General features: G+C 36.0%; 1 protein-coding gene across 5 annotated transcripts in view; it reads left to right on the forward strand.

The window, feature by feature from the left end:
- LOC131688433 (protein dead ringer) overlaps positions 1–15,254 on the forward strand; it is a 364,954-nt gene that overhangs the window by 18,680 nt on the left and 331,020 nt on the right. For 4 of the 5 annotated variants that reach the window (XM_058972653.1, XM_058972655.1, XM_058972657.1 and 1 more), the window contains exon 1: positions 2,336–3,155. The exons of the other annotated variant lie outside the window; for it this stretch is intronic. In XM_058972653.1, the coding sequence (XP_058828636.1) occupies positions 3,084–3,155 (72 nt within the window). In that variant the 5' untranslated portion in view covers positions 2,336–3,083. Of the gene's footprint in view, positions 1–2,335; positions 3,156–15,254 lie in introns of those variants that run through there. 5 annotated transcript variants of the gene reach the window in all.

A 15,254-nucleotide genomic window follows, 5' to 3' on the forward strand; every position in this document is an offset into this window, starting at 1 on the left:
ACCAAAGTCATCATCTCATTACATTTGCGAAAACGAAAACTTAAAATATTATCTTACTTTTTGGCCGATTTATCAGTAAATATATGGTATTAAAAGAAGAGGATTCTAATGTCAATAAAATTTGCATTATTTGAAAGTTGATGACAGAAATGCACTGTAGAACGGTCTTAAAGAGTCAAAATTTGGTCAAATTGATTACTTTTCTGTTCAAATCACGATATTAAATAATTTTTCACCCTCTCGCAAATTGATGGAATTGACGGTATTGTAAACATCATCAAGCAACAATAGATTCAATAGAGTTATCTAAATATAAGAACCTTCCCTCTTTTTAGTTTCTATTTGCACCAAGTTCTGCTACTAGAGGTTAATTAGTTCTCATGTTAATAATCCACCAATCATTATGACTACTCAGGATTTGATTTATATAAGAAGCCCGCTTCAAGATGTTGATTACAATGCGCCTCGATAGTGGTGTATCGAGGAGGCCGGGTGGGCTGATGTGAGCCTTTTTTCTGTTCTATACTATTCCTCTCTTTACCAGCTCACAACCAACAATCAACCAATAACAAATAGATAATTGAGAAAGGCTGTGGTGGTTGGCTATTCAAGTATTACGAGTGTTTGAATTACTAATGTATAGTTGTCGTGTGATGATCATAACTTCAGCTGTATCTTTTACCTGTCTAATCTATTACATCTCCCATCTGTTGTCTTTGATCTCTTATTTTTGAGACTTATACTGCCATTCTACTGGGTCAGTCAAAGATGACGCTTGTATCCACCAGATAACACGTTCCATGGTGACATGACCGGGAACTACAGTTGATACGAGGGAACTCACTCCATTCTAGCTTCTGAACGGCGCACTGAAATTTAGTATCATATTCACGCCTCGAGCGATCGTTCAGGACCACACGCAAATATGTGAACGTTACAACGGTCACAGAATCGAGTGTATACACGCGAATTCGCATACACGCTAGTACACGCGAAAAACACATTAACATACAAACGCTTGAGCTCTTCGCTACCACCCACGCTCACCTTCGCCCGTGATCTCGTAAACATGATTACACCTCGGTGATAGTGAACGTCTGGAAGTTTATACTCGATCCTAGAAGCCTAGGTCCATGCCTTCAGCTGGACCATACCTATTAGACAACACGTCTCATGGCGACGTGACCGGGAACCCTAGCGATGTAAGGGAACCTACTTTGCTAGAATCTAAACCGTACACCAAAAATTTAATATTAGATTCACGGTTCGTCCGACCATTCAAGAAAACTCGCAAATATGTTACAAAATAACGTTAGCATACAAACGATTGATCTCCTCGCGATTATTCAAGCAACCTACGCCCATGATCTCGCAAACATGATAACACCCCGGTGATAAGGTGAACTTCTCAGCACTCATAAGCTTACAAACGCGATCTCAAGGGTCAACTTATAAACAGCCGCGTTCGCGCTATCATATTTCGGGCACGTCCCGAAGTCTTTATCCTCGGTTCCAACAGTCTAGGTCCATGTCAATTATTAGAAAAAAAAAACAAAAGAAAATTAAATTGAAAACTTAAGAAAAAACTAACTCCCACATCCACTAGACAACATGTTCCATGGCGACATGACTGGGAAATTTAGTAATATGGAAGAAACCAGTTTCTTCTAGAATCTGAACCGTACGCGCAAAATTAAGTATCAGATTCACAGTCCGCGCGTGATCATTCTAGAACACACGGGAATATGAGAAAGGCTCACGGTTTTAATATAGAATTTATACAAGTGAACTTACATACATGTTAACACACGCGACATACAATCGCACACGCGATAGAACACGTTAACATACATATGCTCGAGCCCTTCACGATGATACACGCAAACGTGATGTCTCTCGCACATATCTGAACCGTACAATGAATGATATTCAAAATCAAGGCCCGCTTAATTTTCCTTAAACAGTGTTTCAGTGGGTGATATTTCCCATCTCGGCTGCAATTGTAGTGAGTGTTCTGACGGGGAGCCCTTCTGAGAAGCTTTACAGCTCCAGTAGAAAAACTCTCGATAAAAATTACGGTCCACATGAAACCTCCTCCACAAAGGAACCATTTTTCAATTTGTAAAATTCTCATCACAGACAACTATATTTTCGAACATCATATCATCCCAACAGTTGTCTCTGTGTTCTCGTTTGACGACCAGTTGGCGCTGCTTTCAAAACAATTGATCATAGTTTACCCTTTATTGCTTTTCTACCATTATCCAATCCCCTCGGCTCCCGAACGATAATTGTCAAACCTGTCAATAGTTTAGCTAAAATTTCCATACCGACCGATAACGAATATTCCACCGGCTTCCAATTTTAGCGGGAACCGCAAATTCCGTATGATTCCAATTCCATCGAACACAAACTCGAAACTGGAAGCTGCCGGTGGAACGCTTCATTCGCCATCCTCCTACTGTGCTTCGGTAAATACGTCGCGTCGCGTCGGTCGGTCGATCGGTCAGTTTTACCCCCCACAAGCACAAAACAATTAATAATTCACTTTACAAGCGTGACATTCAATTTGTGATTAGTGTGGCGACCCCGCGAAAGGAAACAATAACAATAACCGAACGAAAATTGAGTTTGCTTCGTTCCCGTTACCTGCCTCCATTCCACCATCACACACCGCACAGTTTGTTGGAGGACGAATATCGTAGGTAGTGACCAATTCCTAGATTATACAACGGTTGACTTTTTTTCGATTCGAAGTGCCTGTGTGTTGCGGTTGATACACGTTGAGTGTAAAATTGGAATTTCTTCTTATCGGAAGGCTTAGTGCGCTAGGTGGAAGCTTTGTTTATAGGGTTAAATTAATTGCGAATTGTGTTGTACTGTTGATTGCATTTTATGGTGTATAGTTGGAACAAATCGTCGCGTGTGTCAATTTTTTTCGTTCTCTTCGTTTCAAACTAACTAGAATTTGTATTGAAATTTCCTACTCGGTCCCATTAAGTTCGAGCGGTTCTATCGCTCGAGAGTCAAACGAAAAAATTCGGTCCAAAAACCCGCTCCCTTTGCCGGCGTATGGCTCCCCGATGGAGCTTTGTGAAACCCAACTGGATGGAAGCTACGATCAGGACTCGGACCAGGGCAATGATCCGATACCGGTAAGTGTTCAGTCAGATCCGAAGGTGTGTTAGATCATTTGAAACCAACGAGTGCAGTTTAGTTGGACAGATGATCCTGATGTTTCTCCAGAAGGTTCAATATGTACTTCGCAGAACAGGTTTTCCCTGTTGTTTGCATTTCGCCGCTTCTCTCGAAAGCAAACCCGTGGCACCTTTCATTGATCGATGTCGTTGGCACTGAACCTAACCTCTTCACAGCAGCCGATCATTCGATTCTGACGGCGCGGCAGCCACCGACGAACTTTTTTTTTTGTTTGACTTATTAACTTTTGCTTTTTAGCCGGCTTTACCATGGCTAACGACGAGGGAGAACTGATTTTCAGGTGTTAGTCCAGCCTCAGTTATGTTCTTTCTTTTCCTCATACCGTCTAACCCATGAAACTACCGGCCAGCAGCCGAGAGCAGTGATGGTGGTGTCGTCGCGTTTAAACGAAGGAAGAAGCGTGAAACGTATTTCTACCCCGATCCGTGGTTGCTGCTACAATTCCACTAACAATTCCAACTTTTTCATGGGATGATGTTTCGAAGAATGAAATGCCTGAAGCTGTTCCGTTTAGGATACATCCTATATGTATATGTAGGTGGGGGAAGATAAAATGAACTGCCGTAGTATGTCTGAGATAATAATGCACCAGTTGCCGATGTTATTCGAGATATTTTGGTTGAGCAGATGTTCAATTCCCCTTAGGGGAAGTTCACGGAGCGCATTTTTTTGCACACCTTCATTAAAAGCTTTCATTGAATTTACTAACCTTCAGTACTACCAGTCCAGCTTGAATCTTCGTTCGATCCGGTCACAAAACTCAATTGCTCCAAGTTTACGTAGAGTTTTGCAACAGCAACAGTCTCTCGAGTCAAGATTGCCTATATTTTTCCCCAATGAATCTTTCTCTGGACCATCTACTAGACTGGCATAAAATTTTTATCGGAACACCGCCATATCGAAACGAGTTTGGCTCATGTAAAATGTTAACATATAACGGTCGATTCTGGTTTACTCACACGAATTTTCAACTTTGCATGTGAATATGTCTAGGCTGGGTTTTCAAAAGTTCGTAAGGGACAATGTGACTAAAATATACTTGTTTGCAAAAAATTAAAATCATATTCTACATATTCTGATAGTTTGAACCATTTCTTTTTAATGGTACTGGTTTGTACAGGATCCATATCTCAGGAGTGGGAATTCCGAATAAAACGATTCGCAAGCTATAAGGATAACTGGAAAGAGACTGCATTGTAATCGACTGAGTGCACGGCTTTTGTGCTATCGACAATAAAATAATCCTAGACATTTCGCACTCTTCTTTTTTTACTTCTATGGGATAAAAACCTTTTTTCACCTGTTTGTATTAAACCTTTCCATGGTCCGTTGGTCATTTGACGCAAAATAAATATTTTTTCAGAAATCTGAGAATTCCAAAATAAGTCAAACATTGCGGTGTCCTGATAACTAATTAAGGTCTATCAATAAAATAGAATCATCAGATAATCTTAAACGACGACGCCAAGTGAAGAACAACTAAAACGAAAAAGTGAGAAGAGAAAAGAATGGAAACACTAGATATTGCATTATATATTAATTAGCCATTATTCAAACAATGGGATTTTCACAAATATTTCTCAATGATTCTCAAATTCGTTTAACTTGTTTTATAAATTTATTTTATTTAAATAATTTTTGTCTTAAATTTCATTCAATATACCAATTTTTTCGGTTTATTTATTTCACGGATTTTATTCGTTTGGTTTATTTCATGTGTTTTTAATACTGGCCTAATTTTAAATAATGATCATTTTATTTAATCATTTATTTCATTCAGTGTTCTTTTTATTCATTTTGTGCATTAGAGTTAATTTATTCATTTCGTGCATTTAACTTTTTTATGTACTGTTTTCATTTTATGCATTTCATCCATATTTTTCAGTTCGAACATTTTATTCAATTTATTCATTTAAATATTTTTCGAATTTTTTCAATTAATTCATTTTAATCATTCCATCCAAATTATTGATTTGACACACTTTAACTTATTCTATAATTCTTTTCAGTTTTCAAGATACTGTCTATTTCTTCATTTCAGTAGTTCAACTCATCACAATATGTTTATATTTTCTTCATTTCTGTTCATTTTTTATTTTATTTTATTGATTGATTTATTGATATTAATTTTATTGATATTATTTATTTGTTTTATTTACTTTCTTTTTATTTTGAATCTTGTTTAAATTATTAGTTTCATCCATTTCATTCCTTTTTTCATTTCGTTTTTTGTTTTGTTTATTTTATTCAATTCATCAATTTAATTCATTTCATTTATATTGTTCATGTTATTTTATTATTTTAATAATTTTATTAATTTTATTAATTTTACTACATTTATTATTATATTAATTGGTCGGTGTTAAGTCAGACCGGACTAAGTGACAATATATTGATTTTGAGAAAATACGAGTTTAAAGTTTATATCGCAGGCACTTTTACATTATAATTGAAAATTAATTTTTGCCAAATGTAGCTGAAGAAATTCTTTATCCAGCGCTATCATTATCCTACTTTTTGATGTTTTGCGACTTAGTCCTGTCTGACTTAACACCGACCAATTGTATCCATTTAATTTCTATAATTCATTTAATTCATATAATTAATTAAATCAATTATTTGCATTTTATTCATTTTTATTTCATTCATTTTATTCCCTTTGTACTTTTGATTCATTTAATCAATTTGATTGACTTTATTCATTTTATTCATACCATTCATTCTATTATTTTTTTTCTTTTCATACATATTATTAATGTTAATAATTCCGTTCTATTATTTCATTTATTCATTTCATCCTGTTGTTTAATTTTACTCAATGTAATCTTTTATTTTATTCATTTTGTAACGTTTTCTGAACATTTAAAATTTTTTATTTAACGATCTGATATAATTTGATTTATTTATTTGAATAATTTGATTTAAATTATTCGCTCCCAAAGGTTTAGGGGTTTGACGGTATTGCAAACATCATCAAGCATATTGCGTGCATCAGTTCTACATAACCTCTGACAGACAATTGCTTTAAGATGGGTATTGCATTACGCCTCGATAGTGGTACATCGAGGAGACCGAGAGGGCTTATGCGCCTTTTTATGTTATATATTTCTTCATAGTCTGCACCTGCGCATACCAACGCTAAACCACTGGTCTATGCGCGGTGGCGTGGCCGACTGGCGGATCGACGTAGATTGACTTTTGCTATGTGCCGTGTTTGCAAATATTGTTCTATTGGTGGTATCCGTGGACGGGGCTCACAGAGGGAGTCATTGTGTGTCCATTTATCGGTCGAGTTCGTCATTGTGCATATACTAATTAAATTAATTTAATAAAGTAGAATAAGTCGAAACCTATTAGTTGTAGCTTTGTGATAATCGTAGTTTTTCGTACTAGTGTACAAATGTTATGTGCTAGTCGTATGTCTGAGTATTTGTGACAGTTGGGTCAGGGAATGGATGCAGAACTGACGTGTACGATAGAATAGTGGCTGATACTTCTGGTGATCAATCTGAGCATTTGGTTCTATTCATTTGGGAAAGTCGGGTTGGATAAATTAGGGTAAAATAAATTTACCGACGCACGTGAGTCATCCATTCCCGGCCAGCATAGAATGATGCAAGTCTAACAGCATGCAATTGTCGTTAAAGATAAATATACAACATTTGCTGCATTTAGACGAGTTTGATTGCATGTTACATGTGTTTTTCTATTCTACTTCATTGGTCTGTTTCTTTTGTGCATCTATTAGTTTGTTTTTCCATTATTTATGTATACCAAAATAGTATTGTTCAATTTATACACTTCTAGTCAAGCTCTTTGCATCTTTTTTTCTTTATTCGGCATGTCATGATTCCTTTTATTAGTATATCTTTACTATACGCTATCTATACTCATATAGGTACAAACGCTCGTGGCCTTCGCGATAACACAGGCGCGACCATGCAGTTGCAGTAATCCACATATACTTGTGCCCGCAATTTCGCCTACATGAAAACACCCCGGTAGTTAAGTAAACGTGGCACCTTTAAACTTCAAAACGCGCTCTCAAACATTAACCCACATCTCGCGCAATCATGAAACGGTCACGTCCGAAAGTTTTACCAGTCTGGACTAATGCCTTCAGTTGAACCAATCAAAAAAGTGACGCTCATATTCACTAAACAACACGTTCCATGGTGACATGACCTGGAACTCAAGTTTCCCCATAGGGAAACGGACTACCATCTGTACCATACACTAAAAATTAAGCATAAGATTCACGGTCCGCGCGCGATCAAACAAGAATACACGCTACATCATTATAAAATCAAAATTATACACGCGAAGTCACACAACGTGACAATCACGTTAATATACAAATGCTTAAGCCCTACGCGACCATCCCCGGCACCTACACCCGCGATCTCGTAAACATGATAACATCTCGGTGATAAAGTGAATGTCTCAGCTCCTATAAATTTTCAAACGCGGTCTCAAGCGTGAACCTAAAAACTCCCGCACTCGCACGATCATGAATCGATCACTTCCGGATGTTTCTATCCTTGATATCAGCAGACCAGGTGCATACCTTCAATTGGATCAATTAAAAAAAGAAAGCTCTCATATCCACTGGACACCACTTTACATGGCGACATGGCCGAGGACTCTAGTGATATGGGGTAACGTACTCCCTGTCAGAATGTGAATTGTACACCAAAAACTATCAGAATGAAGGTCCGCGTGCCCATCCAAGAACGCACGCGTATATAGGAAATGCCACACGGTTACTAATTCCAGTCTTGTACACGCGAAGTCACATGAACGCGAGCACACGTGACAAACACGTTAACGTACGAACGCTTAAGGCTTTTGCGATTAACAACGCTCACCTACGTTCGCGATCGCGCAAACTTAATAACACTCCGGTAATAAGGAGAACGTTTTAGCACTCACGAAGTTTCAAACGCTGTCTCAAACACGAACCTACAAACGTCCGTTTTCGCGCGCTCATGAATCTGTCACGTCCTGAAACCATTACTATCTGTCCTAAAAACCTAGGTCCATACATTCAGTGGGACCAATCGAAAAATAAAGCAAATATCCACTAGACAACGCGTCCCATGGCGACGTCACCGGGCACTCTAGTGATATGGGGGATCTCACACTCTTTTAGCATCTTAGCAGTACACCAAAAAATAAAGTATTAGATTCACGATCCGCGCGCGATTATCTAAGAACACACGCGAATATGCGAAAGACACACGGTTATAGAATGGAATTCATACACGCGAAGTTACATACACGTTAGCACACGCGACATACAAACGCACACACGATCGAACACGTTAACGTACAAATGCTCGAGCTCTTCGCGATTATACACGCGATCGCGAGTCCCTACGCCCGCACATACCTGAACCGTACAATGAATATCACATTCAGAATCACGGCCCACTACGATTGGCCCAATGCAGTGTTTTAGTGGGCGACATTGTCTGTCTCGTCTGCAAATTGTAGTATGTGATTCTGACGGGGAGCCCTTCGGAGAACCTAGCTCTACAGCTCCAGTAGGACAACTCTCGAAAAAAAATAATTTGATTTAAATTAATCATTCTACTCGTTTAATGAATAGAATAACTTTTTTCAATTGTTTTGCTTCATTGTTTTTTTACATTTCATTAGTTTTTTTAATTTTCTATAATTTATTCAATTTATTCGAGGTTTTATTCGTGCAGGACTAAAAGCACACATTCACTTTTGGCATTTTTTATAATTCTTACATCTATCATTTTTTTGCTTTTAATTTAATTTTAACAATTGTGATATTAAGTGCATTCTTTATAGTTTACATTTTTTCGTTTTTTGAACTGGTTTGCAGTTAATTTCTTTTCTTTCGAAGGAGAAATGCAAATTCCATAACTAGTTTAGTTATAGGTTTTGTGTTTTTATTCGCAAATTTGGTTTTAAACAATTTTCTCCGTAGTGAAGAAAAATAGTTTTACTCAAATTTTTCTCCACTAATGAGAAATACAGCAACTTTGTTGTAATTGGCTACCCGAAACATCACTCGGAACAAGCCTATTGCGTTCGCATATTTTGTGTGAATTGTTTCAATTCAGTGTCTAACTAGCCCCAAATTGGATTAGTTTGGATGTATCGTATAACTGACCCAAGTTGAGCTTGTGCGACCACCCCTGGCTGCTACTCCGTTATCGATATGGACTAGCTGAATTTGCACATAGCATTAGTAGATAATTATGCTTGGGAGTAGCGAAACATCTTTCAATGTGCAACTCCTGGTAATCCTGAAGTTTGATCAATACCGGCGCCGTTCATTTTTCATATTTACTTAATTTTTGCGTTATTACATATATCTATTACTGTAATTATTTTAAACATTTTACCCATTTTTTCGCTTGATTTAAAATATTAAACATTTTTTTCGTACCTAACATTTCAAACATTTTTAATATTCTCGATTCATCGAGTTTTTTTGTTTCATCAATCTTTTCATATTCTTGTTTACTACTGTTTTAATTTTTACCTCTCTCACTTTTTCCGTTTTTCAGTATTTTTTAACATTTGTTCAATATTTTGTTACTTATTCAATATTTGCCATGATTTTTTCTCGTTCTTGTTACCAATTTCTATCTCACTTTAACTTTACTTTATACTAATACAATGTTTCGATTGAAAACTTTAAATAGCTCTGTTATTATTTGTAGTGCATAGAAACTTTATAGCTATGCAAACAAGAATTTAAAAAGGTAGAAAATTTGAAAAGACCTGAACAAAATGAAAATCATATAATGAACTGAAAAAAATCCATTTTTTATTTTGTTGGTTATGTATATTTCTCTATTTATAATTTGTCTACCTTTGCACATTCTCTTTTTGCCCGACTATGAAATTTCTATGCACTATAAATAATAACAGAGAGCTATTCTAAGTCTCCAAGTGAACTTCGGGGGTTAGCATTGTTATTATTAGGTTTGTTCCCCTTCACAACCACCATATCGTTGTAGCACCCCTCCTCTAGGCGGAATTCCATTATCGATTCAGTCGATATAGTCACACGCTTATGACGGCTGGTCTGGGTAGGGATGCAGAACTGGCATAGATGATTGAATGGTGGGTGTATAATTCTACTTAAGATTTGTTGGTCACTTTTCCCGGTGGCTATGCATTGGTGGAATCGAGTTCCTATTTTGTTCAAATGATACAGGGTCAGTGGTCCGAAGGAGATTCGGCCGAAAGCTGTTCTGCCAAAGGACATTAGGCTGAATGGTGGTTAGGCCAAATGGTTTTACGGTCGAACGTCTATTAGACTGAAGAACACACGGTCGAATGAGTTAATTAAAGTAGCTAGAACTGAACACAAGATTTAATCATTGTCAGTTTTCAATGAAGGATGAACTTTTGCGATTTGTTTTGAAGTAGAACACTCCTTAGGTTCATATAGGGGTCCCGTTTTTTATTTCCCGATTTATTATCGTGAATATCTGCCGTTGAGCAGAATAAAATGAATAAAAGATGTTTTAGCTATCGGTTTGGAAATGTGCACAACAATATTGTAACTACACTCAGGTTTTTTACGCGGTTTTTTGCGCGGTGCTTTTTGTGCGGGTTTTGAAATTTACGCGGTTTTCATTTACGCGGGTTTCGTTTACGCAGCCTGTATCCCCCGCATAAAAAAAACTTGAGTGTATTTCCACAGAATGTACATTGAACAATCACTAAAATAACGGAAACAATGGATTTTATTGAAGCAGTAATTATCTGCACCATGATTGGTCCGTACAATTCGATCAAGCAGCGAGCGTTGCTAGGACAGGACTGAACGGCGACATAAGTATAAAAATGGAGCATCTAGTGAGATGGACCATGATCGGTCTTGCCGTTTAATAGACAACACAAAAAAATGGAACATATGAAAAATTCGAAAGTTTACTTTCTGAAGTCGTAGTAGCTACTACGTTTTTTGTCAGCTCAATAAACGGATTTACGATGAAGTGGTTGGGTGCGAGGGACCCCACTCTCTTGCTCGTTAAATTATGTGTGGCGTGTTCCGATAAATTCACCACGGCGCGCGCTCCAGAGTGCACCGCGGTGTGTATATTGTAGTATAAATTGGAGTGCGCTCTTTGGTTCGTTTTCTTCTGACAAGCGGCAGTTCGGGTGCGATTGAGAATTTTTTAATAGCACTGGTTGTTGCGTTGTGTGAAGGAGATGATGTTGGTTTATTGGCTGCTGATATTAGAAGTTTCTGTTGGTGCACTGATTCGAATTGCTTCGTAAAGCTTACGAGTTTATGAAGTATTGTTGCACTACCCTGGAAAACTTTTAGTACTCGGTCCTCGAGGTAAACTGGGAAAACGTTTTACATATCATCGTATATGCTGCTATAAACACAGTTTTATAACGATCCGTAGAATCAGAATAATTGTGTAAGAGGTGCATGTATGACGGGATTTGCACCTCCTAGCCAATACTGGATTATTTTATGTTCGGCTAAAAAGTCTAAAGTTCAGTTCACTTATTTTGTTTGCTTGGGTAAAATTTGAACATATTGTTTATAGGGTATTCGCCTTAACTCTCTAATGCTGACATCCCACGCGTAAATGCCCTTTTGTTGGCTTTTAACCGTGGAGTGAGTTTAACTTACAGTTAGTCTAAAAAGTATTTGTTATCTAATTTGTCCCTTAATTTACTTTATTTGTGCATATGCAGCTAGACGAATACATTCGAATCCCACTATTCATATGTGTAATGTAATATTCAATAATCTGGACCGGTGGGTAATGTGGGTAGTATAGATAGTACTACCCACTTGAAAATAACCCAGTGGGTAATTACCCACTTGAAACTTACGACCAAACCTAACATTTGAAATTTGCCACATATTTGTACACAATACGCACTATGAAATTTTGGAGGTAGAGCCACGATTCTATTTGCACAATCGCATCGTAAGTGATTTATGTGAATGCCTTGTAAGCGTATGTATTGCGAAAATGTGACGTTTTCCCAGTAATAAAGCTATCACGCTATGCTTTTCTTACTATCTACTCGGGCTCAAAGTGTGGTGCCGTCCCTGTCAATAATCGTAAGTAAAACATATGACTTAAAAGTTATTCTAGATTCATTTTATAATCTTGAAGAAACCTATGGATGTTTGAATATTTTCCATTCCAATGTACGTGTAACAATATATCGGTACTTCCACCAGAAATAGCTTATTTTAATGCAATATGCAGAAGATAGTAAAAATTGCAGCATTTGAATCAACAGTCTAAGTGTATGATACTTCACTTCGTTATGTCTTTGACATTACCTATCCATTTTGTTTAAACTTGAAAACTAAATTTTTAGCATATTTGCGACATCTTTTTCGCCGCATATTTCGATAAAACAGATAGTAAACAACGTGAATATATATTTATAATTAGACTTGTCACAAACCGAAACTAATTAGTTTACAATTCTTGAAGAACTTTCGTTACTGACGTAATGGAATGAATAACATTGACGCCTAAATAATGTAGCGCCACATCGCTACAAATCGCCGCATCACAGACTTCTCTTTTACTTCGTGATATCCAGAAATGATGAAACTGTTAATTATCGTATGTAATTCGGAGAAACAGCTAATGGTAAAAAGAAAGATAATAAGCAAATAATTATTGACGAATTTCGCGCTAAATCGTATTAAGAGTTGACAGCACCCTCTCAGATTTCTATGAATCTTTCTGCACATGAAGACTTTGTCACAAAAAGCAACTTTGCATACTTTGTTTTTTCAAAAATGATCTAGGCTGTTTTTTGAAAACGGTCAAACTTTTTTTCAATTTTTTTTTCAAATGGCTATAGTCTAAAAATGACAAATCCCACAAAAAAATGTTGTAGGAGTTATTTTCACAAATCTTTCAATAAAAATATTGAAAAAAAATCTTCATCGACTCCTACACTGAAAAAATCGATTTTAAAAAGTTGATTTACAAAAAACATCTTTGATTTGGATGAAATTTTGTTCCAAGATGTGTAATTCCCTACCTACCGTCAAAAATTCAAGTTGGTCACTTTCAAGGAAAAAAGTTGTTTAAAAAAACTTTTCCTTGTCCAAACTGCTTTCTTTCAGTGTATTTTTATCGAAAATGAAACCAATAAAAGTCATATTAATCTCAGAATTCGATGCAACTCAGTTTGTGAGAAAATATTGTCTAATTTAGCAACTTATGAATTTTATGAATCAAGAATCCCATTGAAAAAAGTTTTTGTCATTAAACAAATATTACTTATTTTTCATTATTCTTTAGTTCTGAGTTTAGGATCAGGGAAAGAAATAACCACCACAACATAACGTATAGAATTTTACATAATTATTTATTTATTTTTATATATAACCTTTGTCTTAAAACTATCTTCATGTATGCTATTTTGTATTATTTCTATACAAGGAAAATATTTTTGGTTCATCTTCTGAATACCTTTTCGGCTGTACTTTGCAACCAGGAATAGGCACAAAACTGTGGAATTACTGAGTGCATTATATTGTTTAGGCGTTATTATACAGTTCTTTGAGTTCTTCTGACATTTTGTTGTACTGTTCAGTGGATATGTAGCATAAATTTAATTTTGTGATATTTTTATCATTTTGTTCAACTGCCCAGTTATATAACTCTCGGGGAGTTATATTTCCATAGTCGCTAGCAAGACTGGCTCTTTTTGCGATTCGCTTGAGAGTGCCACCAACAGCATCACAGGGTCCTTTTCCATAATATGTTGCTAAAAAGTGCCATTCTGCGCTTAATTCATACTGGAATCTACACAAGCTTGCGAAGTTTTTCTTATTTTGTATTGTGTTGCTGCTCAATTGTTTCATAAAATTTATCATTTTTGAGATGAACAACTAAACTACAGTCTTCCAGTATTCTAGTCTTCATTCAAGTTAGTTAATTCCAAATTCGTTACTGTTACTTTTTGTATGTATCAGGCAACTAGCAGTTGGGAAAATGGATTCTGAGATGATTATGACTTTCGATGGTTTAGTTTTCGATAAAAAAATACTGAAAAAAAAATTCAGTTTGGACAAGAATATTTTTTTTCAAATAACTTTATTTCCTTGAAAGTACCCAACTTGAATTTTTGACGGTAGGTAGGGAACATAATTACCTATCTCGGAGGAGAATGACCCTTAGGGTTAAATCCTCTATAATAAAACACATCTAACATCTAATTACCTATCTTGGAACAAAATTTCATCCAGATTAAAAATGGGGTTTTCTTGTAAATCAACTTTAAATTTTTAAAATCTATTTTTTTCAGTGTAGGTTGATGAAGAATGTTTTCAATATTTTTATTCAAAAATATGACTAATTTTGTGAAAATCACTCCTATAACATTTTTTTGTAGGATTTGTCATTTTTAGACTTTAGCCATTTCAAAAAAATGGTAAAAAAAGTTTGACCCTTTTCAAAAGACAGTCTAGATCTTTTTTGGAAAAACAAAGTATGCAAAGTGGCTTTTTGTGACAAAGTTCTCATGTACAGAAAGTTTCATTGAAATCTGCGAGGGTGCTGCCAACATTTGTTCGAGTTAGCGCGAAATTCGTGAAGATCAAATGCGTTTTCTCCAAAAATGAATAAAACTTTAAGGTTTTCACAATACAGTTTCAAAAATACTCAAAGTAGTAGGGAAAAAAATGTAGGTTAAACATTGTATGCAAGCTGAGGAATTCCACGAAGATCCGTCCGAAAATCTTTAAAATCGTGACCGACCATCTTAGATTCCAATGAAACTTTACACGTTTCACCGTCATGCAAGACTAAATATTTTCCACAGGTAATAAGATTATTTTGACTCAAGAGCAACTTTTCAAAAGGGCGTAAACGTTTCTACGTGCATGAATTTCAAATTTTTTTTTGTTCGATTACTGTATTTTATACAGCAAAACTATCTGAGAACTAGTTACAGGGAATGAATACTTCTGTCTGAAAAAATATACACTGAAAAAAATGTCATTTTTCAAAAAAAAAATATATGATAAAAATTTAAAT

The sequence above is a fragment of the Topomyia yanbarensis genome, chromosome 3 (genome assembly GCF_030247195.1).
Source record: "Topomyia yanbarensis strain Yona2022 chromosome 3, ASM3024719v1, whole genome shotgun sequence".
NCBI lineage: Eukaryota > Metazoa > Arthropoda > Insecta > Diptera > Culicidae > Topomyia > Topomyia yanbarensis.